The 27,723-nt window shown below is 42.0% G+C and overlaps 1 protein-coding gene across 1 annotated transcript in view; it reads left to right on the top strand.

Moving 5' to 3' along the window:
* LOC117251154 (uncharacterized) overlaps positions 1-25,899 on the top strand; it is a 72,237-nt gene extending 46,338 nt beyond the window's left edge. Inside the window, exon 2 of the mRNA XM_078163362.1 lies at positions 24,983-25,899. Within this exon, the coding sequence (XP_078019488.1) occupies positions 25,017-25,475 (459 nt within the window). The 5' untranslated portion in view covers positions 24,983-25,016 and the 3' untranslated portion in view covers positions 25,476-25,899. The remainder of the gene's footprint in view (positions 1-24,982) is intronic.
* Positions 25,900-27,723: the final 1,824 nt, after the last annotated feature.

The raw sequence follows: 27,723 nt of genomic DNA, 5'->3' as shown, positions 1-27,723 counted from the left end.
AAAGCGCGGCCGAAATATCGCGAGAACAAGCCGCAGCAGCTGCAAGGCAGAACCGGACAGTAGCCTGAAAGGTTCATTCATTTATTTTATGAAAGATTTATAGAATAATGGCTGACTTTTTGCCAGACTTCGACTTTGTGGAGGAGGAATTTGATTTTGCAGAGTTTGATGGCGGCCCTTATTTATTTGAGCCAGAATACACTGACGAAGAGCTTCGTGAAATTGAAGAACAGAGGAGGAGAGAGAGTGAGGCACAACAGGTAGCGTTAGAGGATGAGAGGGGAGGAATGGCTGCTGGAAGGCTTTAGCTCTGGAGATTGGTGGTATAACGTTACCTGTGAATGCTGTACCCCAGTGCCCACAGAAGAGGAATACCTCTGTTGCAAGGAATGGGACCAGTTGCAGCCTTAGCTAAATGGTAAACAACAAACATGGCACCACACCGGTAACGTAAAACAACACGTTTACATGTCGTTTTCTATATGTTCTCTGACATTTATCCTAACGATATGAGGCGGTCTTTGTGGGAAAAAAAGCTTGTTTAGTGGACTAACTTTGCACTTGAAAGGATGCCCGTTCAATTAAGTTTTAACAGGTCTGACGCTACGGCTGTATCTAGGCTAACGGCTAACATGCTAACTATTATTTCTATGTCACTAGTGACTTGAAACAAATTTAGGACGTTAGGAGACGGGTTGAAATAAACTGAAATTTCCCTTCAACTTGGCCGTGCTGAAAGCGTGCTCTCTTTTAAATAAAACTTTTGTCATAAATGACCTGATTTTAGACAACAAGATTGACAGTCTTCTCCTAACAGAGACATGGCTTGGCACTGATGCACCAGTCATAGGCCGCGGAACCGGGGCCCTGTATCACGAAGCAGGATTAATGTCTTAGCGAGGTAACTTCAGGGTTAACCCTGGGTTTTCGGTCTCACAAAGCCGGTTCAGTTCTTATCGGGGTAGATCACTATGGTAACTTACTCTGAACGGCTATCCTGCTCCGGAGCAGGGTAAGTTCAGGGTTGAATCTGATCCTATAAAAAGCACCACCCACTGGCCAATCAACTTGTCGGAAAAAAATGACTCCGCTGACAGAAATGCAGCCCAGTCATGACGGGAAGTTTAATTAATTTGATTGATTTTGATTTGAAAGTTTATTTTGAACATTAAAAAAGAAAAGAAAGTATTAGCAACAGACAATGAAAAGATTGTTCAAAAAGGAGTGTAGAGAAGTCGAAATTTCATCCCACCCCTTCATAAGAAAGAAACTGATCATTTGTGGACACTTAATAGCACCATTAATTAGTGCCAACATTTTTTTTGTTGTTGGAGGAAATGATCCCTGTTAAAGATAATGGGCCTAATTGACAGCTTTGCTGCTGGAAATGTGGAAAGTAGCCTATCATGTCTACACTTCATGGTGTTTGAGGGATTTTCCTTTTTGTTTTTTAAAGAGGGACACTAGGTATATTTCTGCGCAGCTGTTAATTTCTAACACAGCTCAATATCAGGATGATTTTATTCAGACTATCAGTTTGGTGTTGATATGATTTAATTGTGGCGTCAGCTTCAAGCTTTATTGTAGCATATATAACGTTATGACAAAGAAGACCAATTTATCAGATGCAATGATGTTAGATGATAATTGTAATACACGCAATTCATCTGTGCAGCATTGATTTCATGGGATTCAAGGGTGTGATCAGTGTCAGATGTACAGGTACAGGTACTGTAGCTACTTGAACCAGTGATGGTAATTTAACTTACACATAATTTTATTTGCTACCTTGTTTTGTCTTGATTTTTCCCTCTCTCCTCCTCTATTTCTTCTTTCTTCACCCATTTTTTTTCTTCTCTATTATGTGATTTCATTGATGTTTTGACAGGGGAATTTCTTTGATAAGCTTTTAGTGGCTTCTAACCTCTCCGGCACTTTTCTTTTTTTAATCTTGTAAATTTTATACTGTCTGTTTTTAACATTATGTGCAAATAAACTAATCTAAACTAAAATTAACATTATTCATCCCGTTATGTGTGTGTGCGGCTCTGCACATCAGTCTGATATGAGTGCTGACTTGTGATGATAATGAATATGATGTTGATTTAGATTCAAGGCAGCAAGATGAGTTTTGGTTGTGGACTGGATGTACTTTGTTTGCTATAGTTTCATCTGTGCGTTTATGTGTATATAGGCTTGGCCTGTTGTGTGTGAATGTTAGAGTGGGATCAGAGGGGTTAATCTGAGCAAGCATGTGTTCGTATTCATGCGTGTACTGTAGATGTGACTGTGTGGCGTCGGAATAAAAAAAAGTGCTCCGCAACGTTATTTAATACATCAGTAGGCTAATATTGTTTGTTTCAATGCATATGCCCCCCCACCCCCTCTGCTTGACTTGAAATTATGCCCCCCCCCCCCCCCCCCCCTGTTCAGATGCGTACCACGGTCCATGGCACCAGTTGTTCTCACTGAGGCTTGCCCATCAAATTTTAACTCTTTATTCTCTGCCAGGGGGAAAAAAAAGGAGGCGGAACTGATTCTATCACTAAAAATACGCAGAACTCAAATAAAGTTTCTTTTAACAGCTACACATCATTTGAGTATCATGTCTTTGTTTTTAGCAGTCCTCCTATTCTTTGCATCACAGTTTACAGACCACCCCAACATTCCACCTCTTTTATCAGTGAATTCTCAGAACTATTAACAATCATACACACCAGCTATAACAGAATTTTGATAAATGGTGATTTTAATTTGCATGTGGATAATATTTCTGTCCAGAGAATTTTTAAACCTCATAACCTGCATGGATTTTAAAAAACATGTCACACAGCCAACTCACAACAACAGCCTGGACCTGGTCATAACCTATGGCCTGTCCACTGGTGTGTCTCCTGGGGAGCGTGTCTATGTTTCCCGGGTTCTATGTTCCCCAATTAACCCTGCAAAAAAGGTTCTATGTTCCCCGATTACACAAAAAAGGTTCTATGTTTCCACCTTTTTTTTTTAGTAAGTGGGAAACATAGAACCCGGGAAACTTAGAACCTTTTTGGGTGGTAAATGGGGAACATAGAACCTGGGAAACACAGGGATGACCCCTGTCTTCTGTTGTTGACCTGGCTGTGTCTGACCACCATTGTGTGTATTTTAACATCAGTTTAACAGTTTTAGCCATCAGGAGGCCCCGGTGAGAACGGTGAGGAAACGCTACCTAACTTCTTAAGTGACTTTTTACAGAGCACTCCTGATGAAATTTTACCTGCACCCTGTGATTTTATTGTGGACAATTTTAACAGTAAATTGAAGTCAACACTTGACTCAGTGGCTCCACTTTTAACCAAAACCATAAAAACAAAACCTACACCCCTGTGGAGAAATGATGATATCAAAAAATTGAAAAGAAAATGCAGGAGTGCAGAGAGGAGGTGGAGAAAAACTAAACTGTCAGTTCATTATGAAATATTACGTCAACAACTCAAAACCTATAATAATACAGTCAAACAGGCACGAATAACCCACTTTTCAAAACTCATCACAGATAATAAAATCCTTTTCTCCACCTTGGATCTTTTAACCAACACTGATTTTAATAAATCATCCAAGTTGACAACAGACGCTCTCTGCGAGGACTTTGCAGACCACTTCAGAAGTAAAATCAGTGATATCAGATCCAGTCTTTTATCTCAACAGAATGTAATTTTTACACACCTGAACAGTTGCTTTTATCTGAGGAAACACTGGAGAGTTTTGCCCTGGTTGATGCGAGGACACGCGACATACGAGTTTTTTCCCAGGAAAACCCAACAACCTGCCTTTTAGATCTGATTCCCACATCACTTTTAAAAACATCTTATGGATTCTTTGAGGAACAGATTTTAAATATAGTAAATTACTCTCTCCAGACGTGTGTCTTCCCCGCTGCCTTCAAAACGGCGGTGGTGAAGCCCCTTCTGAAGAAGAGTAATTTAGATCCCAACATTTTTAATAATTATCTGCCTGTATCCAGCTTACCATTTTAAAGTAAGATTTTAGAAAAACTGTTTTTTAACCAAGTAAATGATTTTTTAAATAGAAACAATATTTTAGAGAAATATCAATCTGGTTTTAGGATGAACCACAGTACCGAGACAGCCCTTTTAAAGATTTTAAATGACATCAGGTATAATGACGATTCACAAAAACTCAGTCTTGGTACTACTGGATCTAAGTGCTGCTTTTGATACAGTAGATCACCACATTTTATTAAACAGACTCAGAAACCTGGTCGGCCTCTCTGCTACTGTTTTTAACTGGTTCAGCTCTTATCTCACAGATCGTTGTTTCTTTGTAAGTATGGATACATGTTCCTCCAGAACACATGAAATTGCCCCAAGGGTCAATTTAAGGTCCAATTATTTTTAACCCTATGGGCCCTAGGCCTTTTTTGGGGTATTTTTACTGCCTTAACTTTTAAGCTCATATCACAGTCATTATAAAGGCTGCATACACATGCTATATCCTGTATTTTATATGTTTTGGGACAATCTGGGCTATCCAGATTTTTTATTATTTTAGATATTACATGTCCTTTTGTGTGTCTTAATTTTTATATCAACAAAAAAAAAATATGTGTTATATAATATAAGAACCATGATGGTGGGACATTCTGTCACTTAACAGTTGTCCGAAACATGCTGTTTGTGCCAGGCGGACATATTTGCCAGTATTTTTTCATTTTTGCAAGTGCAGGAGAAATACCTAGAGTATTTGCACTCGTAATAAAGTTTGGGGCACTGCCCTCCTAATGAGGGAAGCGATTAATCAGATTAATAACTCCGTAAACCAATTATTAATTTGTCAGCACACTTATCAATAATTAATTAATCTCAATATCTGGGTTATGAATTCTCTATACAGTGATCTTAGTTCCTGTTCAAAAGAGATATACACAGACAACAACTTGGCTATAAATGAAGATTTATATAAGCTAAATGTGTAACAAGTAAATAAATAGCAAATGATAATGATATGAAATGACACAAAATCAACAGTGTATATATATATATATATATATATATATATATAGACTTCCCAGCAGAATGAAATCTGCCGGAACACAGTGGTGGGGCAGCAGTTGAGCCTGACGGCGACATCCCTCGGGTGGTCCTCAAACGGTGGTTCTCATAGGGGCCGTTTATACGACAACGATTTCAGTAAAAACGGAAAAGTCTGTCCTTTGCGTTTTAAAAAACTTCTGCCTTTATATGACAACGTTATTGAAACGATCCCCGTTCACACGGAGCCGCAAAATCTACTGGAAACGCTGTAGTATGCAGGCCAGGTCAATGGGTGGCAGTGTAAATTTGCAAAGCAACACCACGGCATGACGCCACGCGCCTGTGCTGAAGCGCCTTCCTCTCCAACGCCGTGATTACAAACCAATACGAAGAAGACATACTGGCGAAAGCATGCACAGATAACTTTGTCTGGATGGATGAGGTGGAGTTGCTACAGTAACAGATCTACACTTAACTTCAAATCAACAGGGTGAGCAGCACAAACAGAGCTCAGCATTGTTGTTGTGACGGTCGGCATGCCTAGTGACTGGAACCGTAATGCGCATGTGCGAAAAGTCTCCATTTTCAGAGGAACTGCATATTGCAAGTTTACATGACAACGGAGACGCTGCCGTTTCCAAAACGTTGCACTCTGGAACCCGTTTTCAAATCGTTGTGTTTTCAGGCACCCAAAATGCTGCTGTCGTGTAAACGATCGGCCAAAACGCAACTAAAGTTTACCATTTTCAGTTGAAATCGTTGTCGTCTAAACGGGGCCTTAAGCTGCAGAAAGTCTCTGGGTTTGGCAACAGAACCACTGTGACAAGTGCCTGGCTGGAACAGGCGCTTGTCTACTTTGTTATGATGATTACTCGCTTATAACAAAGTTGAAAACAATCTCGTTGGCCGTTAGATCTTGTTATCAAAGTTATTATTAACGCACATAAAAATGTTGAAATCAGCTGGCTTCGTCACTTCAGGTATAATGTTACTGAAGGCACTGGAGATTAAAGAGAAGATGGATGAGCAAAATTTAAAAGTTTAAATGGGTGGTGCCCCAAACTTTACTACGAGTGCAAATATTCTAGGTATTTCTCCTACACAAGAAATTGACTCATTCACAAGTAAAAAATGTGTTTTATTTGAAAGAAACATGCAGTATGTACATCTAAGATAATAGAAAAATAGTAATAATATTATTCCTCACTATATGAAGTGACTGATAACAAGATCTGTAAAATGGATTGAAAAAACAAAATTTCAGGTTTTTATTTTGTAGACAATCTGTATTTATGGCGTGATGGGATGTCACCACAATGATGTGTGTGGTATCATCGGAAAGCTCCGGTTCTGTGCTTTCATGTGATATGTGTGGCATTCGCGAGTAACCCTCCAAGAGTAATGTGTGTGCAAAGCTGTATGAAAGCTTCATTATACATGATTTTAGTGTGTTGGAGTCACAGGACCACATATGATTATTTGTCATTTGGTAAAATCTAAACTGGACATTTAAAGGCTTCCTTCTCTGCATGCTGTTTGTCTTCAAACAAAGACAGCTATTTGACACCCATCTCCAGGAGGTCTCACCTCACACCTCAGTGAGAGACAAGTCTCACAACTTGATTGGACAGGACGTCTACCGTGACATGTGACTCTGTGATGTCACAGGCCGTAGAAGGTCTGCTCCCTTCCAACAGATCCCTCTCTTGCTCCAGCTGCTGAGCAGCCCACACCTCTTCCGGCTGGGCCTGGACCAGCCCAGATGCTCAAACCCTTGCTCCTTGCCCTGAACCATCAAAGGTGGGGCAATTGATGACAGACTCTCTAACCTGAACCAGAAAGTTAGAAGTGCAAGCACAAGGTTTGCAACTAGCTTTCCAGAAACAAGGAACTAAGTGAGTTAGCACCCAGCGTCTAACTCTGCAAGGACCCCGAGCAACTGGCTTCCTCGGATCAGAACCTTTGGAACAAGGACACAACAAAGACTGCAGCTGGAACCACAGCTCTTCCCAGCCTTCTTCTGCCGGCTAACAAAGCAGTACACCACCAAGTGACTCTCTCTCCCATCCACTCAAGGATCGGTAAAGTAACAACTCGGCATAGCTTCATCACAGCTTTACAGGCTAAGCAAGACTGTTTAACTTGTGATATGTGATTTAATGCTGTCATTGAGTTATTGTTGTGATTGTTTGCAGGTCATTGATTAGTTGGCTTCACCAAAGCTAAAGCCCAGCATACACTGTACGATTTTTGACCGGATTTGACCCAATTTTTGAGACGCACGACCTGCCGACGCTCGGGCCAGATTTCCGCTTCGTCGTGCGTCTTTTGCCGTGCAGTGTATGGGGGGGGGGGGGGGGGCGAGGGCCAATCATCTGTTCCAGAACCACGGTTGGACGGTCGGATGAATTTCTGACATGTCAGAAATTTTGGTCGGCCAGCACAGACATTCGCACAGTTGAAGCAGAGCCACGAACCAATTCGCCAACGTCTGTCTATTTATCCCTCACTGCGCCTGCGCGAAGACATAGATCACCATGGCGACGCGTCGGTGGACTGAAAATATGGAGGCCAGGTTGGTTGAGCTGTCGCAACAGTATGAGTGCCTCTTTGACGTTTCTTCTTCCACCTACCACGACCGCTATCAACAGGAGAAACACTGGCAGGAGATAGCAAATATTCTTTAGCTGCCTGGTAAGTTTTTTCTACTTTCATATTCAAGCAAGCGCAACAAACATAGGCTACAAGCTAGCGCGCTAGACGAAGTAACGTTACAACGGCAGTTACAATGGTTACAGTTATACACAGACACACACACACAGAGGGTGCGCACCCTCTGTGTGTGTGGGGTCCATGTCATTGGACCGACAGCCCATTAGTCCGACGTCCCGTTGTTCCGATATGTGATTATTACTGTATTTGTGTACCTTAGAGGATCAGCAACGCAACAAAAGTAGGCTACTGGTCGAGATACAAGTGCCATAGAGAAGAGAGAATGAAACACCATAACCTCCTGTTATTAACTCTGGGGTCTGGGTTGTGTGGGGAGCTTTCCGCGGTGCTGAACGGCTCCCAGCGGGCATATTTCTGCCTTGATGGTGCGCCGCGACCGGCTCTGGGTCAGCTGGGAAAGGCTTGAGGCGAAGCAGGCTCACGGCTTATGTGTGTGCTGAGGGTGGCGGACACCAACAGACTCAACAAACTGATCCGCAAGGCCAGTGACGTTGTGGGAACGGAGTGTGACTCTCTGATGGTGGTGTCAGAGAGGAGGATGCTGTCTAAGCTATGAACTATCTTGGACAATGTCTCACACCCACTCCACCATGTGCTGGTCAGGCACAAGAGTACTTTCAGTGGGAGACTCATACCACCAAGATGTACCACTGAGCGCCACAGGAAATCATTCCTGCCTGTGGCCATCAAACTGTACAACTCCTCCCTCTGAGTGGCCCTGAGACTTTTTCCCACACTGCAATAATTTAATTTAACTTGTGCAATAACCCCATTCACCCTGACTGTATATATTCTGTTTGTGTAAATAATCTTGTTCAGTTTACAATATATATATGTATATGTATATATATATATATATATATATATATTTATTTACGTTTATGTTTGTTAATAATTCCTGTTTTTTTAACTATATATTTGTTAATAAATAAATTTCTTATATTTTCACGTATCTTTCCTCTCTTGCAAGGAGCACCTGTAACATAAATAATTTCCCCTCGGGGATCAATAAAGTATTTCTGATTCTGATTCTGATTCTGATTCTGATCAAGCTAACAGTAAAGTAACGGCCGGCTTACCTCCAACTCTCGTTGTAAAATTGACAAACCATACTGTCCACGTCCCTCAAGCCATCTGGGAGTCCATATGCATCGACGCCTCTTCTTTTTGGACGTTTCGGCACACAGTATAGCGCAAATCATTAAAGCAAACCGCTTGTCCTGCTTCATTGGCAACATCGCTTCCGGAACGGAGCTTTCAAATGTATCTTTATTGACAGCTGTCAACGGGCAGAACAGTCAGCAGGGGCCGACGAGCCGTTTTCACCTGTACAGTGTGAGCTTTCTGATCATGCTTGATGATCGGAACGTACAGTGTGAGCACATAAATCATGAGCTTTGGCCGCACGTCACAGACGATTCACTCGAACAGTGTGAGCTGGTATTAACAACAAGATTTAAAAAATCGTACAGTGTATGCTGGGCTTAAGTGTTTAGTTTGCTAATACTGTTCAGAAACAGATTCTTGCGCACAATTAAACAATCTCTGCACTAATCCAGACTGTCTGCAACACAAATCACATTGACATAGACTCATTAACAAATAGGCTTTCAACAGAGCTACATCCAAACAGGCATCTCAAAGTTCCCGCTTCTTTTCCTTTGTCTTTGTCCTGACCACACGGTCAGACAAACACCTCCCCCGACCTGAAGCCAGCTTTGATTCCGCCATTTGTAGTCCTCTGTTGTCAGCCATTTTGTTTTGTAGGCCAAACAGCTCTTTGATCACCACACCCGCCTTTGTCTTTCTCTTCTTTCGCTCTCTCTCTCACACACACACACACACATATACACACCAAGCTTGTATATAGTTAGTTAGAATTTGTGTGTTTTGGTTTGCTTTGCTAGTTTGTGAATAAATATAATTCTTTGGAATCATGCCTGCTGTCTGTTTAATGTTGCACAAGAGTGAATGAATAGTCAACCTCTGCTGCGTCAAGAACTCCGAAATCCTTCAGGCGTTACTGTTAATTTTGGTTGTTGTTATTAATTTAATTATTAATCAAAACTCCAAATTAATAGTTTAGCATATTTTATGAGACTGATATCTTTAACTGGCCATCATCTTTCCCTTTACGGGAATGGTGCCCCACGAGGTGATTTAATGTTAATTAAGTCACATTATTTAACATAATTATTAATTATTATAAATAATTGTTAATTATTTCCAATAGCCAATTAAATCCCTACATATTTGGTGCCCCTTGGTGAGACCTAATACATTGATCCCAACATATTTGGTGTGAGACCTAAAATTATGTTCCCAAAATATATATGTTGATCCCAACATATTTGGTGCCTCCGTGTGAAGCCCGAATTTATGTTCACAACAAGTGTAACGTTATAATTTTTTCCTTCCGGAGAAAATCTAATCTATATATGCTTCCGCTTGGGGACGTCATCAGGACGCACGGCATCAGCTTCCAAAGTTACGCAGATGATACACAGCTGTACATCGCCGTGTCTCCTGATGACACAAAGCCAACTGATACCCTTTTTAACTGAATTTTAGATATCAAGTCATGGATGGCAGTGAATTTCCTACAGCTCAACCAGGACAAAACAGAGGTCTTAGTTATTGGTCCTGAAGGCAAGAGAAAGAAACTTTTACCAGAACTACATGATTTTAAACCTTCTCAATGTGTAAAGACCCTGGGCGTCATTTTTGACTCTGAGCTTCATTTGATTTCACACATCAAAAATGTAACAAAGATAGTTTTTTATCATCTTAAGAATATAGCCAGAGTCCGCCCGTTTCTTTCTCAGGTTAACACGGAGGTGCTAATGCATGCTTTTATCTCGTTGTTAAGACTATTGTAATGCCCTACTCTATGGTCTTCCCAAAAACACCATCTCTAATCTGCAATTACTTCAAAACTCAGCCGCTCATGTGTTGACGAAGACCAGAGGACGGGCGGGCGCACATTACGCCGATTTTAAAATTGCTGCATTGGCTCCCCGTGTGTTTCAGGATCAATTTTAAGGTTCTTTTATTAGTTTTTAAATGTCTTAACGGTTTTGGGCCATCGTATTTATCTGACGTGCTTTTATCATATCAACCCTCGCGGACCCTGAGGTCCTCCGGCACCGGCCTTTTAATTGTTCCAAAAGTCAGAACAAAAACCCATGGGGAGGCTGCATTCAGCCATTATGGCCCACACTTATGGAAAAGCCTGCCAGAGAGCATCAGGAGTGCAGAGACTGTTGATGTTTTTAAAAGGAGGCTCAAGACTCACCTTTTTAATTTGGATTTAACTGATTTCTTCTACTCTTCCTGTATTATATTTTATGTTATTTATTTATTTTTTTCAAATGTCTAATGATCTACTTTTAAATCTTTATGCATGTTATTATTAATTTTTAAATCTTTAAATGTTTTTATTATTTATTTTATCATTATTCTATTTCATGCCTGTTTTTATCCTACCCTATTGTCTTTTAGTCTTATAGTTTTTAGCTCTTTGTATCCTACCTTATTATCTGTTAGTCTTTTAGTTTTTAGCTCCAGTGTTTCCTCATGGGGGGCCTCCACACTGGGAGGTGTGTTCGGTCTGCCCGCGGGGACATTGTCCTGGAGATCCCTCAGGCCCAGAGGACTGGGGGGCTCTGCACCATGTGTGGATTCCACCCCGGTCTATCTGGGTTGGGGTGGTCTCTGTGGCTGCACTCCCTGTGGCCGTCGGCTGTGGCACCTCTCGGTGTGGATGGCTCCCCATAGGTGGTTCTTTCCTCACCTGGTGTCTCTTTTTGTAGGAAAATGTACCGTTTATGCAAACAGCCTAAATGATTACAGTGAGGAAATGTTCAAATAGACACCCGAGTTTTGTTTCGGATGAACCTATCGTTTAACATCCTTTAACCCATCTTACGAAACACTATGTTCTTGTTCACTGATATGTAATGATAATTATGACTGTAGAACTAATCTACAGTCATAGTGTTTCAAGTGCCAAAGATCTCATTACCAGCAATGGGAAGCTTGCCATATAACCAATCAGGCCTTTTGTTTCTACCAATAAATTATCTGAAAATTTAGTCAACAGTTAAACTTTTTGTTGCACAATTTCCTCCTTCTGGCAAAGATGTACACAGCTGAATGGAAGCATGTCTTGTTGCTCTTTTCTGAACATAATAAGTCATTCGTGTGATCTTTTTATTTTGGAAAATGAGACTAAAATGGAATAAGCAAATGTGAATTACCAGACTGGACTGTGTTTAATCCCAGTGAGAAGCTGCAACAGATTTTTCTGTAATAAAACTATCAGAGTTTGTGCTGCGCATGATAGGAAATGATGGTGAAGAACATTTTAATAAGGTCATGGTTGGAAAATAGCATGCCTACAGGTTATTCATCACAGCAGTTGTTGGCTATGGCTGGTATTGTCTTTGTAAATAAAGCTATTTTGAAATGTTTTGAAACATGAAATGTAATAACATTCAACCACTTTTGGGTCACTGTCACAACAGATGTACTTCTGTATTTTACTGACAAAGGGCTCTTATCATCAGTCTAAAACTTCCACACAGATCATTTTAAAAGAATTTGCCAAAATCATGTCTTCCGACAATAACATTATTGAGGTTTATGGGGCACACTGATATTTTGAGTGACAGGATTAAAACAAACTTTTTTAGAAACAGCCAATGGCCATGGAGAAAGAGGTAAACTGGGGTGATAATTCCAGCTGACACAGGCTGTTCACTTGTACTGCAACGGTGAACTGAGATCATGTATTTAGTTTTAAACAGTTGTGATTTAGGCAGCACAGTTTGGGCATTGCTGCCTCAAGGGTTTCAACAGTTGTTGGCACCGCATGCTGTGACATTGCATATGTCAGAAAATCAAAAACCTAATATGTTGGGACTTTAATTAGTTATGTGGGGCTTTTTTATTGTATTGATGAGAACTGTATACAGTAACATAATTATAAGGCTTTTGGGATTGAATCTGCATCTACACTAATCCAGTGGTGGAAAGCAACTAAGCACTCAAGTATTGTACCTAAATGTACATATGCAAATATTTTACGTTATTACATTAATTTGACAGCAACAATTACCAGTTAGTAACTGACTGGCTGCTTTACAATATGAAGTAATAATATGAGGTCGTTCATATGAGTTTGGAATCAGCTGTAATATTGAGGTTTATCTTTTCTATTGTTTGCTTTGGCCCCACAGGAAGAATGAAATGATTGAAATTTCCTTTTAGTTGATGTCCCCACATTGTTGCCTGATGGGAGAATACTGTGTGAACCCGGACTTTAAATTTGTTTCCCAGTTCAGAAAATCATTAGTGACCCTTGATCCTTATTTAACCATAACGGTGCAACTGGGCTCTAAATATGTTAGTCCATTTTTTGTTTGACCCACTGTATTTTACTCAGTCCTTAGACTGAACAGGTTTAAACTGATTTCTTAGTCCATAGTTGGTTCAGTTGATGTTCCAACAGTGCTAACCCTAGACTAACCTTCTATTTCTAATGTAAAGGTTAAGGAACAGCTTTGCTAAAGCAACATGTTGCCTGTTAATTCCAGCTTATCTTTGGCATTGCTTTGTACTTGACACTGAAACGGGAACCTTTTCCTATTTATATCCAGAGTTCTCACACATTTTCATGGACAAAATTTCAAAACTTTTTCATGATTTTTTAAGGAGCCATAATAAATTTTCCAAAACCATTCACAATGGCTCCCGGAGTCGGGGAGTGACAGTTGACAGTTTGTTCAGCCTGTTGGCTGATTTGTTTTTTAAAAAACAATGTTCAGGGGTGTCGGTGGCTTAGTGGTAGAGCAGGCGCCCCATGTACAAGGCGTTGCCGCAGCAGCCCTGGTTTGACTCTAGTCTGTGGCCCTTTGCTGCATGTCACTCCCTCCCTGCCCCACCATGCTTGTCTGTCCTATCAAATAAAGGCTAAAAATGCCCCAAAAAATATCTTAAAAAAAAAAAAAGAATGTTCAGCTAATATTCTCAGTCTGAGAATATTAGCTGAGCCAAATATGTTCGCTGATCGGCTTGGGCTGTGGGAAAAACAAAACGATTAAAACACACACACACACATACATATATTTATTATATTATTATGAGGTCTGGTGGCTTTTGACCAATGAAAAAAAGGAAAAAATGTACCGCACACCAAGTCTCAGCTCCCATTGAAGGCTTTTTAATTTGCGCTGTGACGTTTCAAGCACAAGGCTCTTTCTCAAACTGCTGTTACATGGATAGACAGAGAGTTGGTAGCTTAAGAAGATACCCGCTCATATATGACATGTGATTTAACACACCTGGTGTCAATTGGTATCAATCAGTTTGGAAAAATACTTAGAAAAATATATAGAAAAATATTGTGCAAATACATTTCAAAAATACATTTGAAAAATATTGCAAGGTACATTTGTGAAGTACATAGAAGGTACCTAAATATCAAAACAATATAAATCTACCTGCAGACAATATGTGGACACAATTTAAATTACATAGCATATTTTACAAATTTACAACATCTGGACCTCCTTTATAGTAGAGTAAGGTGGGATCAAGCTAGAGCCATCATAAACTACGAACTATAATAAGAGGCGCCTCTGTCTACAACCAGGATTTAAAATAGGTAATTTGAAAGACAGATAAAATGCATAGTAACATCAGCATTGGACTTTTGACCAATGACCAGCCTAGTGAAACAACTGAGAGGGTGGGGTTAGGGAGCTCCTCCTCACCCCAGAAGGCTGGGAGAGAAGGAGAGGGTGCAGCCAGGCTCTGTGCCAAGCTCTCTGTCCTTCCTCTCAGCCAAACCAGGGAGCGCCGGTGTGGAGAGCTGGTCCATTTTCCACTGGAAATGCACATGGTTTGCATCGCCACACAGCCAGTGTGTCCCAGGCATTAGAATTCAAGTAGTGCAGGCTTGGGGTCAGTATTTTATGTAATGATCTCGGATCCTCCGAGAACTGTCACCTTAACGTGGTGGAGGAGTTTGAGTGCCCTAATGACCCTAGGAGCTATGCTGTCAGGGGCATTTTGCCCCTGGTAGGGTTTCCCATGGCAGATTGGTTCGGGGCGAAGGGTCAGACGAAGAACGGTTCAAAAGACCCTTCATGATGGACAAAAGCAAGGACACGTGTACCCAGCCCGGAGGGTTACTGGGGCCCCGCCCTGGAGCCAGGCCTGGGGTTGGGGCCCGTGGGCGAGCACCTGATGGCCGGGCCTTCGCCCATGGGGTCCGGCCAGGCCCAGCCCTAACCGGCTACATGGGCTCGTCCCCCTGCAGGCCCACCACCCACAGAGGGATCCAGAAGGGATCCAGTGTGGACTGGAAAGCAGACCAAGGCGAGGGCCTTGGCAGTCCGATCCTCGGCTACAGAAGTTGGGTCTTGGGACATGGAATGTCTCCTCTCTGGCAGGGAAGGAGCCGGAGCTTGTGGAAGAGGTTGAGCGCTACTGGCTAGATACAGTCGGCCTCACCTCGGCACATAGTTCCGGCTCTGGAACCCAAGTCCTTGAGAGGGGTTGGACTCTCTCCTTTGCTGGAGTTGCTCCGGGTGAGAGGCGGAGGGCTGGGGTGGGCTTTCTGATAGCCCCCAGACTCTTTGCCTATACGTTGGGGTTCACCCCGGTAGATGAAAGGGTTGCTTCCCTGCACCTTCGGGTTGAGGAACGGGTCCTGACTGTTGTCTGCGCTTATGCACCGAACAACAGTTCAGAGTACCAGCCCTTTTTGGAGTCCTTGGGACGGGTGCTGGACAGTGCCCCGACCGGGGACTCCATTGTTCTGCTGGGGGACTTCAACGCTCACGTTGGCAATGACAGCAGGACCTGAAGGGGTCCTCCTAGCTCCATCGAACAGTGACCTCCAGCTCTTGCTGGGACGGTTCGCAGCCGAGTGTGAAGCAGCTGGGATGAGAATCAGCACCTTCAAGTTGGAGGCCATGGTCTTCAGCCAGAAAAGGGTGGATTGCCCACTCCAGGTTGGGGGGGAGGTCCTTCCTCAGGTGGAGGAGTTTAAGTATCTCGGGATCTTGTTCACGAGTGAGGGTAGGATGGAGCGGGAGATTGACAAGCGGATTGGGGCAGCGTCAGCAGTGATGCAGGCGCTTAACCGGTCCGTTGTGGTGAAAAGGGAGCTTAGCCAAAAAGCGAAGCTCTCGATTTACCAGTCGATCTACGTTCCAACCCTCACCTATGCTCACAAGCTCTGGGTAGTGACCAAAAGAACGAGATCGCGAGTACAAGCGGCCGAAATGAGTTTTCTCCGCAGGGTGGCTGGGCTCAGCCTTAGGGATAGGGTAAGGAGCTCGGACATCCGGGAGCCGCTGCTCCTCCACATCGAGAGGAGCCAGTTGAGGTGGTTCGGGCATCTGGTAAGGATGCCTTCCGGATGCCTCCCTTGGGAGGTGTTTCGGGCATGTCCAACCGGGAGGAGACCTCGGGGCCGCCCCAGGACACGCTGGAGGGATTACATCACCCGGCTGGCCTGGGAACGCCTCGGGGTTCCTGCGGAAGAGCTGACGGAAGTGGCTGGGGAGAGGACTGTCTGGGCTTCTTTGCTGAGGCTGCTGCCCCCGCGACCCAGACCCGGATAAGCGGAGGACGATGAGACGAGATCTTGGATGGGCCGGTTCGCACTGCACGGTTCGGTTTGGGTTGTAATTTTTCAACCCCCTGAGAACTCTGATGCTCTGCTCCTTAAAACTACCACATTCTACTTTGAGAACAGTTCAAATGAAAACCAAGGTGTACATTGGCGCTCTGAGTAACAACTAAACACCCTAGGGTACCTTTGTCATTTGCTCAATCTTGAAAATGTGGTACAATTCAAAAGTATTAGTGAGGCATGAGTATGGAAATTTTGGCACCCTATGTGTTAAATCACACTGTCACAACAATATTTTTCTTGCCCCACATGCCCAGAATTATTCAAGCATAAATCCATCTAACTGGCATATATAAAGGGAGAGGCGGAATGTGGGGAAGAAATGAATAAACACATGTAATAAACATAGCAAAACCTCACACACCAACACACATTAGAGCTACACTGTAAAACAGTTACAGAAAATAAATTTGCAGTTCTGTTACAATACATGAAAGTCAGGGATTTTACTGATTCCATGACATTTCCAGGTCTGAAAAATGAGACTATGGAATTCTAGGACTTTTCCAGGTTTTCCATGACGGTGGGGACCCTGTAAATCTGCACAAATTTTCATGCTAAACTGTCAGTGTCTTTTACCAGTGAGCGGTGATTTCTTCTATTCTTATTGAGATGTTAATATTCAGAATGACCTGGACATTGATGTTGTCAAAGCCACAAGTCAAACTTGTATAATAGGATGCAGTTTTTTATTTAGAAGCTGCACTGTATCTGATAAATCATCATCAGCAGCAAAGTTTTCTTCCAGCACACACACCACAGAAACACACACAGGCACACACAAACTGGACCGGAAAGAAATTAGTTCTTCCTACCAGCCAAGCACACAGTCAGACAGAAGTACAGTTGGAGACACCCATAAACACAAATGTATTTACCACACACACAGACACACACACACACACACACACACACACACAAACAGCTGAGAATTTCCCTACCCCTGATGCAGTGACCGCATCCTGAACTTTGCTCTTCTGGAACGTAGTGATTGACATCCTCCTTGTCTAACATCACCTGAGGCCTATTTAAAAGGCTCTGTACAAGTTCACAGCTTTTAAAGTTTAATTAGACAGGACCAGGCCAATAGACAAATTATCACAGAAGTCCTCTGGTGTACTGATAAGAATACCAGAAGACTGGCTTACTGCAGGTTTTATGTTACCTCTGTGGAATGCAGTACATTCTTTTGGGAGCCCATCAAGAAACATTTGCTATTTTAGGGTAGTGGACCTCACAAAGCAGTTTTGGGTTATGCTCTCAGCCTGTTTAGTTTCATTGAAATTAAACCTTGTGCAATTGCACCACCAGGACAGCCTGAAAAGACAGTTTCGTGGTTCACTTCAGAGTGTACTCCAACCTCTTTGCACATCACTTTGTGAGGATTTAGTTCACTTCACTCTTCTCTACGGACTGTTCAGAGTTATTCAGAGAATGCAGAAAGTCTTGAACTCAGGTAAAGGGAGTTGCGATGGTATAAAAGACTCCATATCCATTCCCTTAGCTCTCTCTAAAAGTCCCTTTACATGCAGTTTGCACAGAACTTTTCAACTTCCAACTAATTAGTCACCGTCTCAAGTCTTAAGCTATCAGCCATCATTTGCAGCAACCACCCTAGCTGAATGCTCAAGTGCTTCTCTGACTCTGCTGAATTATCAGTGGGAAACTGTGTTGATAGTAATAAAGCCAATTTCATATAATTCTAATGAGGTGGAAATCTATAAAAGTGTTGTTTTATTTATCAGGAATTGTAGCATGTGGTCACATTCTTACTTTATGTTTTTCAGACACTGTCGATCTGGATGGCCATGAACAGATAAGCCAGCCCATTCTCATTCTGAAGTCGTCAAATACTGCCCCTTTTGTCAGTGACTCTGGTGTCAGACACCTGACGCCAAAAGCCACCTTCATCAGCAGGATGGCACCTGACACGGCAGTATGATATGCAGACGGGCAGAGTCAGTTCATAACACAACCAGATGGCACCTGTCGCAGCGGTATAAAATGCTGCTGGACGGTGTCAGATTAAGACGCTGATGGTAACAATGTCATATAAAGAGCTGGAACGTCCCTATAGAGCGGATGGGAAGAGTGGTGGATGGGTCCAACAAACCCGGGAGCATATATATCTTACAGACTTGTACATCTTCGATATGTGACAACTTGGTATGAGAAAGTGTTTGATCATCATTGTCTGAAAAAATAAGTAGATCAGATCAGATATCAGTGTTTATAATCAACCAGTGCTACCATTATATGGACAGTGTTTATTTACTAGAGGAGTGCCCAGAGGGAAAATCTGCAGCTAACAACTACACAAGAGCCTCTTTATCTTATGGGAAAGAAAATGAGATACTAAGATTACTGATTTCGGGGCTGTTACTCAATAGCCCCACTACCCCAGGAGAAATGAGGAAAAAATGCACACTTCCATTAAAGACAAATAACTCTGGGGAAAAGAGAAGAGAGAGGCAGAGAGGCAAAAAAAAAAAATCCATTGCAAACTGGGATGTACAGGATTTGCTGCCAGTTGCAGTGGCGGTCACATGCACTAATGTTATTTGTTTATTACAAAATAAATGACAAGTCCTTAAAGTGTTTCAAGAAATCAGAAACATCTACAATTCCATGACAACTGGGCAAATTCCATCTGTTCAGGGAAAATATAAAAGAAGGAAAGGTCATGATTTCAGTGACAGAGTTTGAGGAGCCAGACTTGGTGTTAGATCTACTGGTGTCAATGGGGCTGGCACTGCACATCACACTGTAATGCATCATATCTTTGTTTTTTCCAGCTTTAACTGAAAAATCTTTACAACAAATTAAAAAACACACATTACGTGATATTGACTGATGTTTTTTATCTGACTGTGCATGTTTGTTTTTCTTTGTTTGGTCTCCAAACAGATCATGGCTTTGTCCATCAGCTGCACCTCACCTCCTGTTTGCTCCAAGATAGCTCACATTTCATCATGATGCATAAACAAACGGGGCAGCAATCCGTTTCACAAAGCAGGTTTAGTGAAAACTCTGAGTCTGTTAACCCTGAAATGAGGGAAACTCTGGGTTTTCCATTTCAGAAAGGGAGGTAACTTAAACCAGAGAAAGCGGAGTAACTCCAGCCCATTTCAGAAAGAGAGGTAACTGAAGCTCGGTGTCAGTTACTATGGCAACTGACTCTGTGAACCTAACCTGGTCGGGAGCAGGTTTTCTTCAAAGAACCTCGAGTTTCTAGCGGTCTCCTCCCTCTTACGCCACACACGCAGTGATTCATTCATTCATTTGTTTAGTGTCACGCGCCTTTCGGCGAGTTTCATCATCTGTCCTCAAGGTAAAGTTGGTTCCTAAAGTGTGTTCTAGTTCTAAATCTACTTTTTTCGACCATGGCATGTCCGTTCTTGGAGGACCCTGTGGACGAAGAGGCAGTGTTACTGAGGAGGGAGTTACGCATTTGTCTGGAGATTATTCACAGTCCCAGAATTGACGTATTATCATTTCCAGAACATTTTCTTTTTGAACGGTGCAGTTTCACATCACAGTCCATCATTTATATCCATAACCTCATCCATCGTGACATAACCAACGTCAACCGAGGACGTGCACTTTCATTCATTCACCCAGATTCTTTGTGTTGCTCTTCGTTTTTTTTTGCAAACGGCACTTTTCTGTATAATATCGGAGATGCAGAAAATATCAGTAAGGCCACTGTTTGCAGAGCCATGAGAAAAGTGTCCCTACCTCTGAAAAGTTTATTAAACTCTTTTGTTGTGTTCCCTGGACATGAACCTGTGAGGCTCATCAAGGAGGAGTTCCACAGGATTGCAGGTGAATGATGTAGAAATCAGTTAAAATTTATGATTATAGCCTAAATCATATTCAGTTAATGACATGGTGCTGCAACCTCAGACTGGGATTAGTAATTTTCTTTTCTGTTAGGATTTCCCGGTGTGATAGAGTGCATTGATGGAACCCACATTCCCATCATTGCTCCCTCACAAAATGAAGGAGACTATGTGAATAGGAAGTTCATTCACAGCATTAATGTGCAGGTAGATTGTCTCAAAATGTCAGACTGCATCACACTGCAAAAACTCAAAATCATACCAGGAATATTTGTCTTATTTCTAGTCAAAATGTCTCATTTCTAGTCAAAACAAATCACACCTAAAAGTAACTTGTTTTTAGACCATTTTCACTTGTTTCAAGTAGCCTACATTTTCACTTGAAAAATAATTAGGTGGGATTGCATCTAAGTGAAATAAATTTTAGCTTTAACACCATTCCACCTGTTTGCATCTGTAGCCTAATATTATTGTGATTGCATAAATGTATAAAATAAATTTAAACTTAGGCTACGCATTGACTTGAGCAGTAATTTTCTCCTATGCTGACTCCCGTTCCTTCGCTGCTGCAGCCGTGTTACTCTTCTTCCTGAAAACAGCTTCAAATTCGCTGTATGAGCGCATTAAAATATCCAACTCCAGAGGAGTAAAAAATGCAGAACTTTTCTTGTCACTTGTTGCCATGGTGAATCGTGGTATCGGGGCTCCATTGATGACGGCTTTTTAAAGTTGTGGTGCACGTGCTTAACTCAGAGTGAACAAACTGTGTTGATTGAGCCGATTGAAATCACCTGTATTGGAACCCGTAACCCAGAGTTTCCCATCTCAGAGTTACTCAACTCAGAGTCCAGGGTTAGGCTCAGAGTTTGTTGAACCTCCTTTCTGAAACGGACCCCAGGTCTGACTTGTTATCGCTGAGCAGAATACAGTTATAACCCCAGCAGTGCTTTACACTTTTCCCACCAGAGGATTATTTTTTAAGTTGCCAGCCAGAGACCCACAAGTTGTTCTATGAATATGTAAACTGTGTAAACACGAAACGATAGACGAGACCTTCTGTTTTTAAACACGAAAAACCATTTTATTCTATCTTATTCCATTCCTTTCCTTTTTTTATCAACACTTTTTTTGTTGACTAATTTTTTTGTTTCTTCTCATTTCCTTGTCAGTTTGAATTGTATAAATGAAAATAATTATACTGCTGCTACTACTACTACTAATACTAATAATAATAATACAATAATCATCAAAATGATAATGATAAAAAATAATATTCTCTTTGAGGTAAAGTAAAGCACGTTGCCATGTTCAGTGTTCGTTAAGTGTTCTGTTGTCTCCCTCTCCTCTGTGGTCATTTTGTCCATGTGTCACTGTCACAGTCATCGAGATCCCATTTTGTCCCACCAAACACATTTGCTTCTCTGTCCAAATCAGATTCAAAATTATGATTAAAACAGGAATTGTCAGAGTCTAAGTCCATCAACATCTCCAAGGCTTGTGCAGCCATAAACTCTTCCACTGGCGCCAGCATTTTCATGCAGTTTACAAATTGCAACATCATCTTCCAGTTTCCAGCAGATCTTTTTTGTTTGTTTTTAGACACGGCAGTGCTGTTCTGTTTTACAAGATGTGAAACAGCGCCTCCTATCATATAACAGTGGAAACACAGATTGCCAAAAAATCTTGTCAATGGTGGGGAAGCATTGTGTCATGACGGAAAATTACGGGAAAAGATTTAATTCTGGATGGACTTCATGATATGGCATGTCAGTTAGATAAATATCTGCCAAAGTAGGACTTGACTGTATGCTGTAATGCCTCCCAGTTTGCCTCAGAGACTTACAGTACATTTGAACTAACATTAGTCATCTAACATGAGTTAGTTAGCACACATATAAGAGGCTGCTTGAGAGGCTGTAACACTTGCTATTACTCACCGACATCACGGCTTCCTGTCTGTTTCTTTGACACCTTAACAGGATCATTGCTTACTGACATTTACTGTCCAGATTAATGTAGGGTGACTCAAACAAAGTAATGCTGGATAACGTTAGCTAAACAAAGTGCAAATGCTAACCACCATACGGCACAAGTAAGTGACAGAAGTCCAGATTTATAATAATTTGTCAATTACAGTGAAGCATCAAGGACACCATCGATGTCACTGTGGACCCACACCAATGTGCGTAGTGGAAGAACTGGTCCACGGAGAACACCATTGCCTCTGTGCTTCACACTGCCCTCACCCATCTGGAGTGTAAGGACTCCTATGTTTGTATGCTCTTTGTGGATTTCACATCAGCCTTCAACACCATCATCCCACAGAACCTGATGTACAACCTATTTACACTTGGACTGAGCCCCTCCCTTTGCAACTGGGTCCTGGACTTCCTGACGAACAGGCTGCAGTCTGTGAGGATCCACAACGTCTCCTCCTCCCCCATCATCCTGAGCACGGGCTCCCCCCAGGGCTCCACGCTGAGTCCCCTCCTGTTCACCCTGCTAATGTATGACTGCTCGGCACAACACCCAGGCTGTCATATTGTGAAGTTTGCGGATGACACAGCTGTGGTCAGGTCCATCATGAATAATGATGAGTCCGGCTACAGGCAGGAGGTGGAGCACCTGGAGGGTTGGTGCGGAAACAATCTCTGCATCAACGTTAAAAAAACAAAGGAGATGGTTGTGGACATCAAAAGGAAGTGGTCTCCAGTTACAGGTACTTGAGTGTGCACCTTAAATAACGACCTGAAATGGCGTACCAACACCTCCAGTCTGGTCAGGAAGGCACACCACCACCAGGGGAGCTCAGTCCTATCCTCCTTCTACAGGGGCACGGTGGAAAACGTCATTTGCTCTTGCATCACCATGTGGCATGGTAGCTGCTCTGCGGCAGAGAAGAAGGCTCTGCAGAGGGTGGTGAAAGCCACACAAAGGACTGTAGAAGTAAGCTTCCCCACCACCACGGACATTTCCACCTCCAGATGCAGGAAGAGGGCCTCCTGCATCACAAAAGACCCCACTCACTCGGCACACAAACTCTTTGTCCCCCTCCCCTCAGGCAGGAGGCTGCGGAGCATTAAGAGCAGGACCACCAGACTGAGGAGCAGCTTCTTCCCTGAAGCTGTTAGATTGTTGAACTCTGGTGGGGCTCTTTAGCTCTGTTCCTCTGTAGCTCTGCAGCTATGGAGTTACAACAGCTACCTCCTGACTTTTTTGCACTGGACTATTTTCACCATTGCACACCATGAAAGGTTACCTTAGCCATGCTGCTGCTGCTGCTGTTGCTGTTGTTTGTCTATTTATTTGTAACTCTGTCACTTTATGTGCCCTTATTACCTTCTATAACTCTGTCACTTTATGTGCCCTTATTACCTTTATTACCTTTTATGTTTGTCTTCTTACTCATCTTTTATAGTTTCTTACTTATCTTTTATATTTGTCTTCATATTTTTATATTTATTGTATATATTTGTTGTTTACAACGTTTACATGGGCTATACCGGGACCTGAGAATCGGAATTTTGTTCCACTGCATGTAAATGTGATGTGAATGACAATAAAAGATTCTTTAATCCTTGAATTATCTAATGTTAGCCCTCCTGAATCACATCAAATATAATTAACAGTTTAAATTTTGGTTAGCTGTTGATAACAGAATAGATGTACCTGCTAATAGAAGGTAGCGTTAGCTGTCTTGGACCCCACAGGGGCTGAGATGCAGCTGCTGGACAGTGCCATGATCTGTTTGGAGACAAACAAGGAAACAAAAACAAGGAAAACAAACATGCATATTGAGATTAAAAAAAAAAAAAACTAAAGAAAAGAAAAACAACATAGAATTACTGCCCTGCAGTTTTATGCCTCCAGCACCAGCACAGTTTCAAGGTAGACACTCAAAAGTAGAGTCACCAGTTCAGTATCTGACCAAATGTCTCCCCTTCTGTTCCTGAGATATGACACTTAATAAGGTTTTATGCAGAAATTATGATGTCACAGTGAGACTGACCTTTGACCTTTTGGATATAAAATGTCATCACTTAATTGTTTTATCCTATTAGACATTTGTGTACGATTATCCTCACAATTAGAATATCAGTTATTTAGTTACAGTCAAAAACATATTTTATGAGGTCATATTAACCTTGACCTTTGACCTTCTACCACATAATTCTAATCCATTTCTTCCTCAGTCCAAGTGGACATTTGTGTCAAATTTAAAGAAATTCCCTTAAAGTGTTCTTGAGATATTGTGTTCACGAGAATGAAACAGATGCAAGGACACATTGACCTTGGCTTTTGACCACTGGGTCCGGGTGAACCTTTGTGCCAAACGTGAAGAAATTCCTTTGAGGCGTCCTTGAAATTTCATGTTCACAACGATGGGACGGATGCACAAACGTATGGAGATATGGATGTACAGATGGACAACCTGAAAACATAATGCCTCTGGCCATGAGTATCACTGGCACAGAGGCTTTAAAAAAAACATCAGTAAGCATTACATAACGTGTGCTTTTTGCAACCAAAGTTGAAACAACAAAGTTATGGTGAGCTACAGCCTAACATGCTGCGTCCGCCACATTCACTTCAATTTAACTGACACCAAAGTATCACTCCTTGAACGCTGTCACTGATGTTATAACCTTTCCTTCTTTTATTAGGGACCTCAGCCAAAGGCTCACGGATGACACCACCATGGTGGGGCTCATCTCGGGAGGAGACGAGTCTGCCCACCGGGCCCAGGTGGAGCACTTGACGGCGTGGTGTCGGGATAACAACCTGCTCCTGAACACATCTAAAACCAAGGAGCTAATTGTGGACTTCAGGAGGAAAAAAATGGACATCCAGCCTCTCCACATCAGGGGAGAGTGTGTGAAGAGGGTCTCAGTCTTCCGTTTCCTGGGAGTCCACATCACAGACAACTTGACATGGTGCACAAACACAGCAGAGCTGGTAAAGAAGGCCCAGCAGCGACTGTATTTCCTGAGGATTCTCAACAGGCACAACATCCCTCAGAAGCTGCCAGTGTCCTTCTATCACTGCTCGATTGAGAGCAGCCTGACATACTGCCTCTGTGTTTGGTTTGCCAGCTGCACAGTGGCACAGAAGAATGTGCTGCAGGGGTGGCCCAAAAGATCATCGGCTGCCCTCTGACACCACTGAAGGAGCTACACAGCTCCCTCTGCCTCAGGAAGGCCCTCACCATATCACAGGACTCGTCACATCCCGGAAACAATCTGTTTGAACTGCTTCCATCAGGCAGACGTCACAGGGTCATCAAAACACGTACAAATAGACTTAAAAACAGTTTTTACCCCACAGCCATTGTTACATTAAATACTGATGGACATTGAGTGACTTACAAAACACATGCACTTCCCCATAACCGGTCATGCACTTTATATGCACTTTATGATACCGTCACTATGTCTTCTTATATTGTTTTTGTGTTACTTATCTTCTCTTTTTTACTACTTTTTATACTGTTTATTAGCTTGTTTTGCACTGTCAAGGACTGCACTGAAATTTTGTTGTACCTGTTACAATGACAATAAAGATATTCTGATTCTGATTCTGATTCTATTGTTTTTGGAACGTTTATTATTAGGGGCCTCGGCTGAAGAATTACCTTGTTTTTGGTGTGTTCATTATTGTTCTTTCTTTCTTTCTTTCTTTCTTTCTCTCTCCCGCTGCCTCCTTGAGGTTGAATTTGACCCCCTAAACATGCCCACATCCTCACCAAAATTGGCACGCATGTCAGGACTAGCGAAAATTTGATAAAATGAAAAAAATAACCCCTAAAGTGTCAAAAGTGAGCTATTTGCCCTTTCAAAGTAAGATTTTGCCTCAAAAATGCTCTTTTTCAAAAAATATCTTCTTCTATACCGTTTATCGTATCAGCTTCAAACTCGTACACATGACAGATGAACCCCTGCTGAACAAATCCTCTGAACAACTTTGTCATTACCCGAACGATTCGGATTTTATGGGCTCCTAAAGGTGACGTGCCACAAAACCTCCTGACGATTTTCGCGCCACCTAGACACACTAAAATGGCCGCTGCGGCCCGTAGGAATGTTGTAGAAAGATCAAACCAAAACTGGCTTGTTCGTCTCATCAAGACCTACAAATCACACCCCTGACCTAAATCCAACAGGAAGTGAGCTATTTGCCCTTTCAAAGTAAAATGTCATTTTTCAAAAATTCTCTTTCTCAAAAAATATTTTCTCCTACACCGTTTATCGTATCGGCTTCAAACTCACACACATGACAGCTCTACCCCTGCTAAACAAAACGTCTGAATAACTTTGTCATTATTCGAACGGTTTGGATTTTATGAGCGCTCAAAGGTGACGTGACACAAAACCTCATGATGATCTTCGGAAGAAAAGATGAGGGCCAACACATCTTTAACCTGCCACTAAGATCGCATTTTTGACTCCACAAACATAAAAACTATATGCCTGCATTCGGGACAAGTGTATCTCTCTGCTGGTATGATCAGATTGACAATTGGACCCACAGTTTGGGAATTCAAGGGAGGAGTTCGAGAGATTTTAATCCCACGTTAAAGTGCTTGGGCTGTCACCTTGTCTCTCTCTCAACTGCATGCAGCTCATTAATCAGCATAACAATGGCTTCACTCTGACAGACACAAGCCTGTCTTCTGCAGGTTTTCAGAAGCTATCGAAGTTCCAAATCATGTTGTCTGCCTTTCCCTATGTAAGTAAATTTATAAGGAACAACACTGAATTTTTGTGGGTATTTCTCATCATCACACACACCTGACATTACACACATTGACCAAACAGACCAGCTCATGTGGCTCATTCCTACAACTTCCTAAATAAATGCCTGATAGCAAAAACATGTAAATACAAGATTTCTAGGTCAAAATCTTTTGCCTCATTTAGAATTTGAATCAAACCTGCAGCTTTTTCCACTGAAATTAACTAGTATATATTTGTGTCTGCCTGTTGTTACTTATATCCTCACAGCAGCCGGTACACATCAATCAAGCTTTCACTAGGTCACATGATTTCAAATGAATATGGATGTGACGTTTGATCATCACACATGTCAAAGTTTCAGTAGGTCACATGGGTTATGTCTACAACTTTCAAAATATAAGCTCACACCACCTTCATAAGAACCCGTTACTTTTTTAAAAATGAACCTGAAAATGACCTTAAAAGTATTTCCATTTATTTTCATCAATATCATTTCTCTGAACCCAACTGAATGACCTGGAGGGTTACAGCAAATTACCTAATTTCAGGAACGAGTCCATAACAGAGTGTTACAAACATCAGGGAAGTACGCACATCTTTGAGGAAATGTTACACTCCAAAATTACAAGCTCCGTTGTTTGATCACCACTTTAGTTTTTGTAAAAATTGTT

Source organism: Epinephelus lanceolatus, chromosome 3 (genome assembly GCF_041903045.1).
Source record: "Epinephelus lanceolatus isolate andai-2023 chromosome 3, ASM4190304v1, whole genome shotgun sequence".
NCBI classification, from domain to species: domain Eukaryota; kingdom Metazoa; phylum Chordata; class Actinopteri; order Perciformes; family Serranidae; genus Epinephelus; species Epinephelus lanceolatus.
This window is presented reverse-complemented; position numbering and strand designations above follow the sequence as displayed.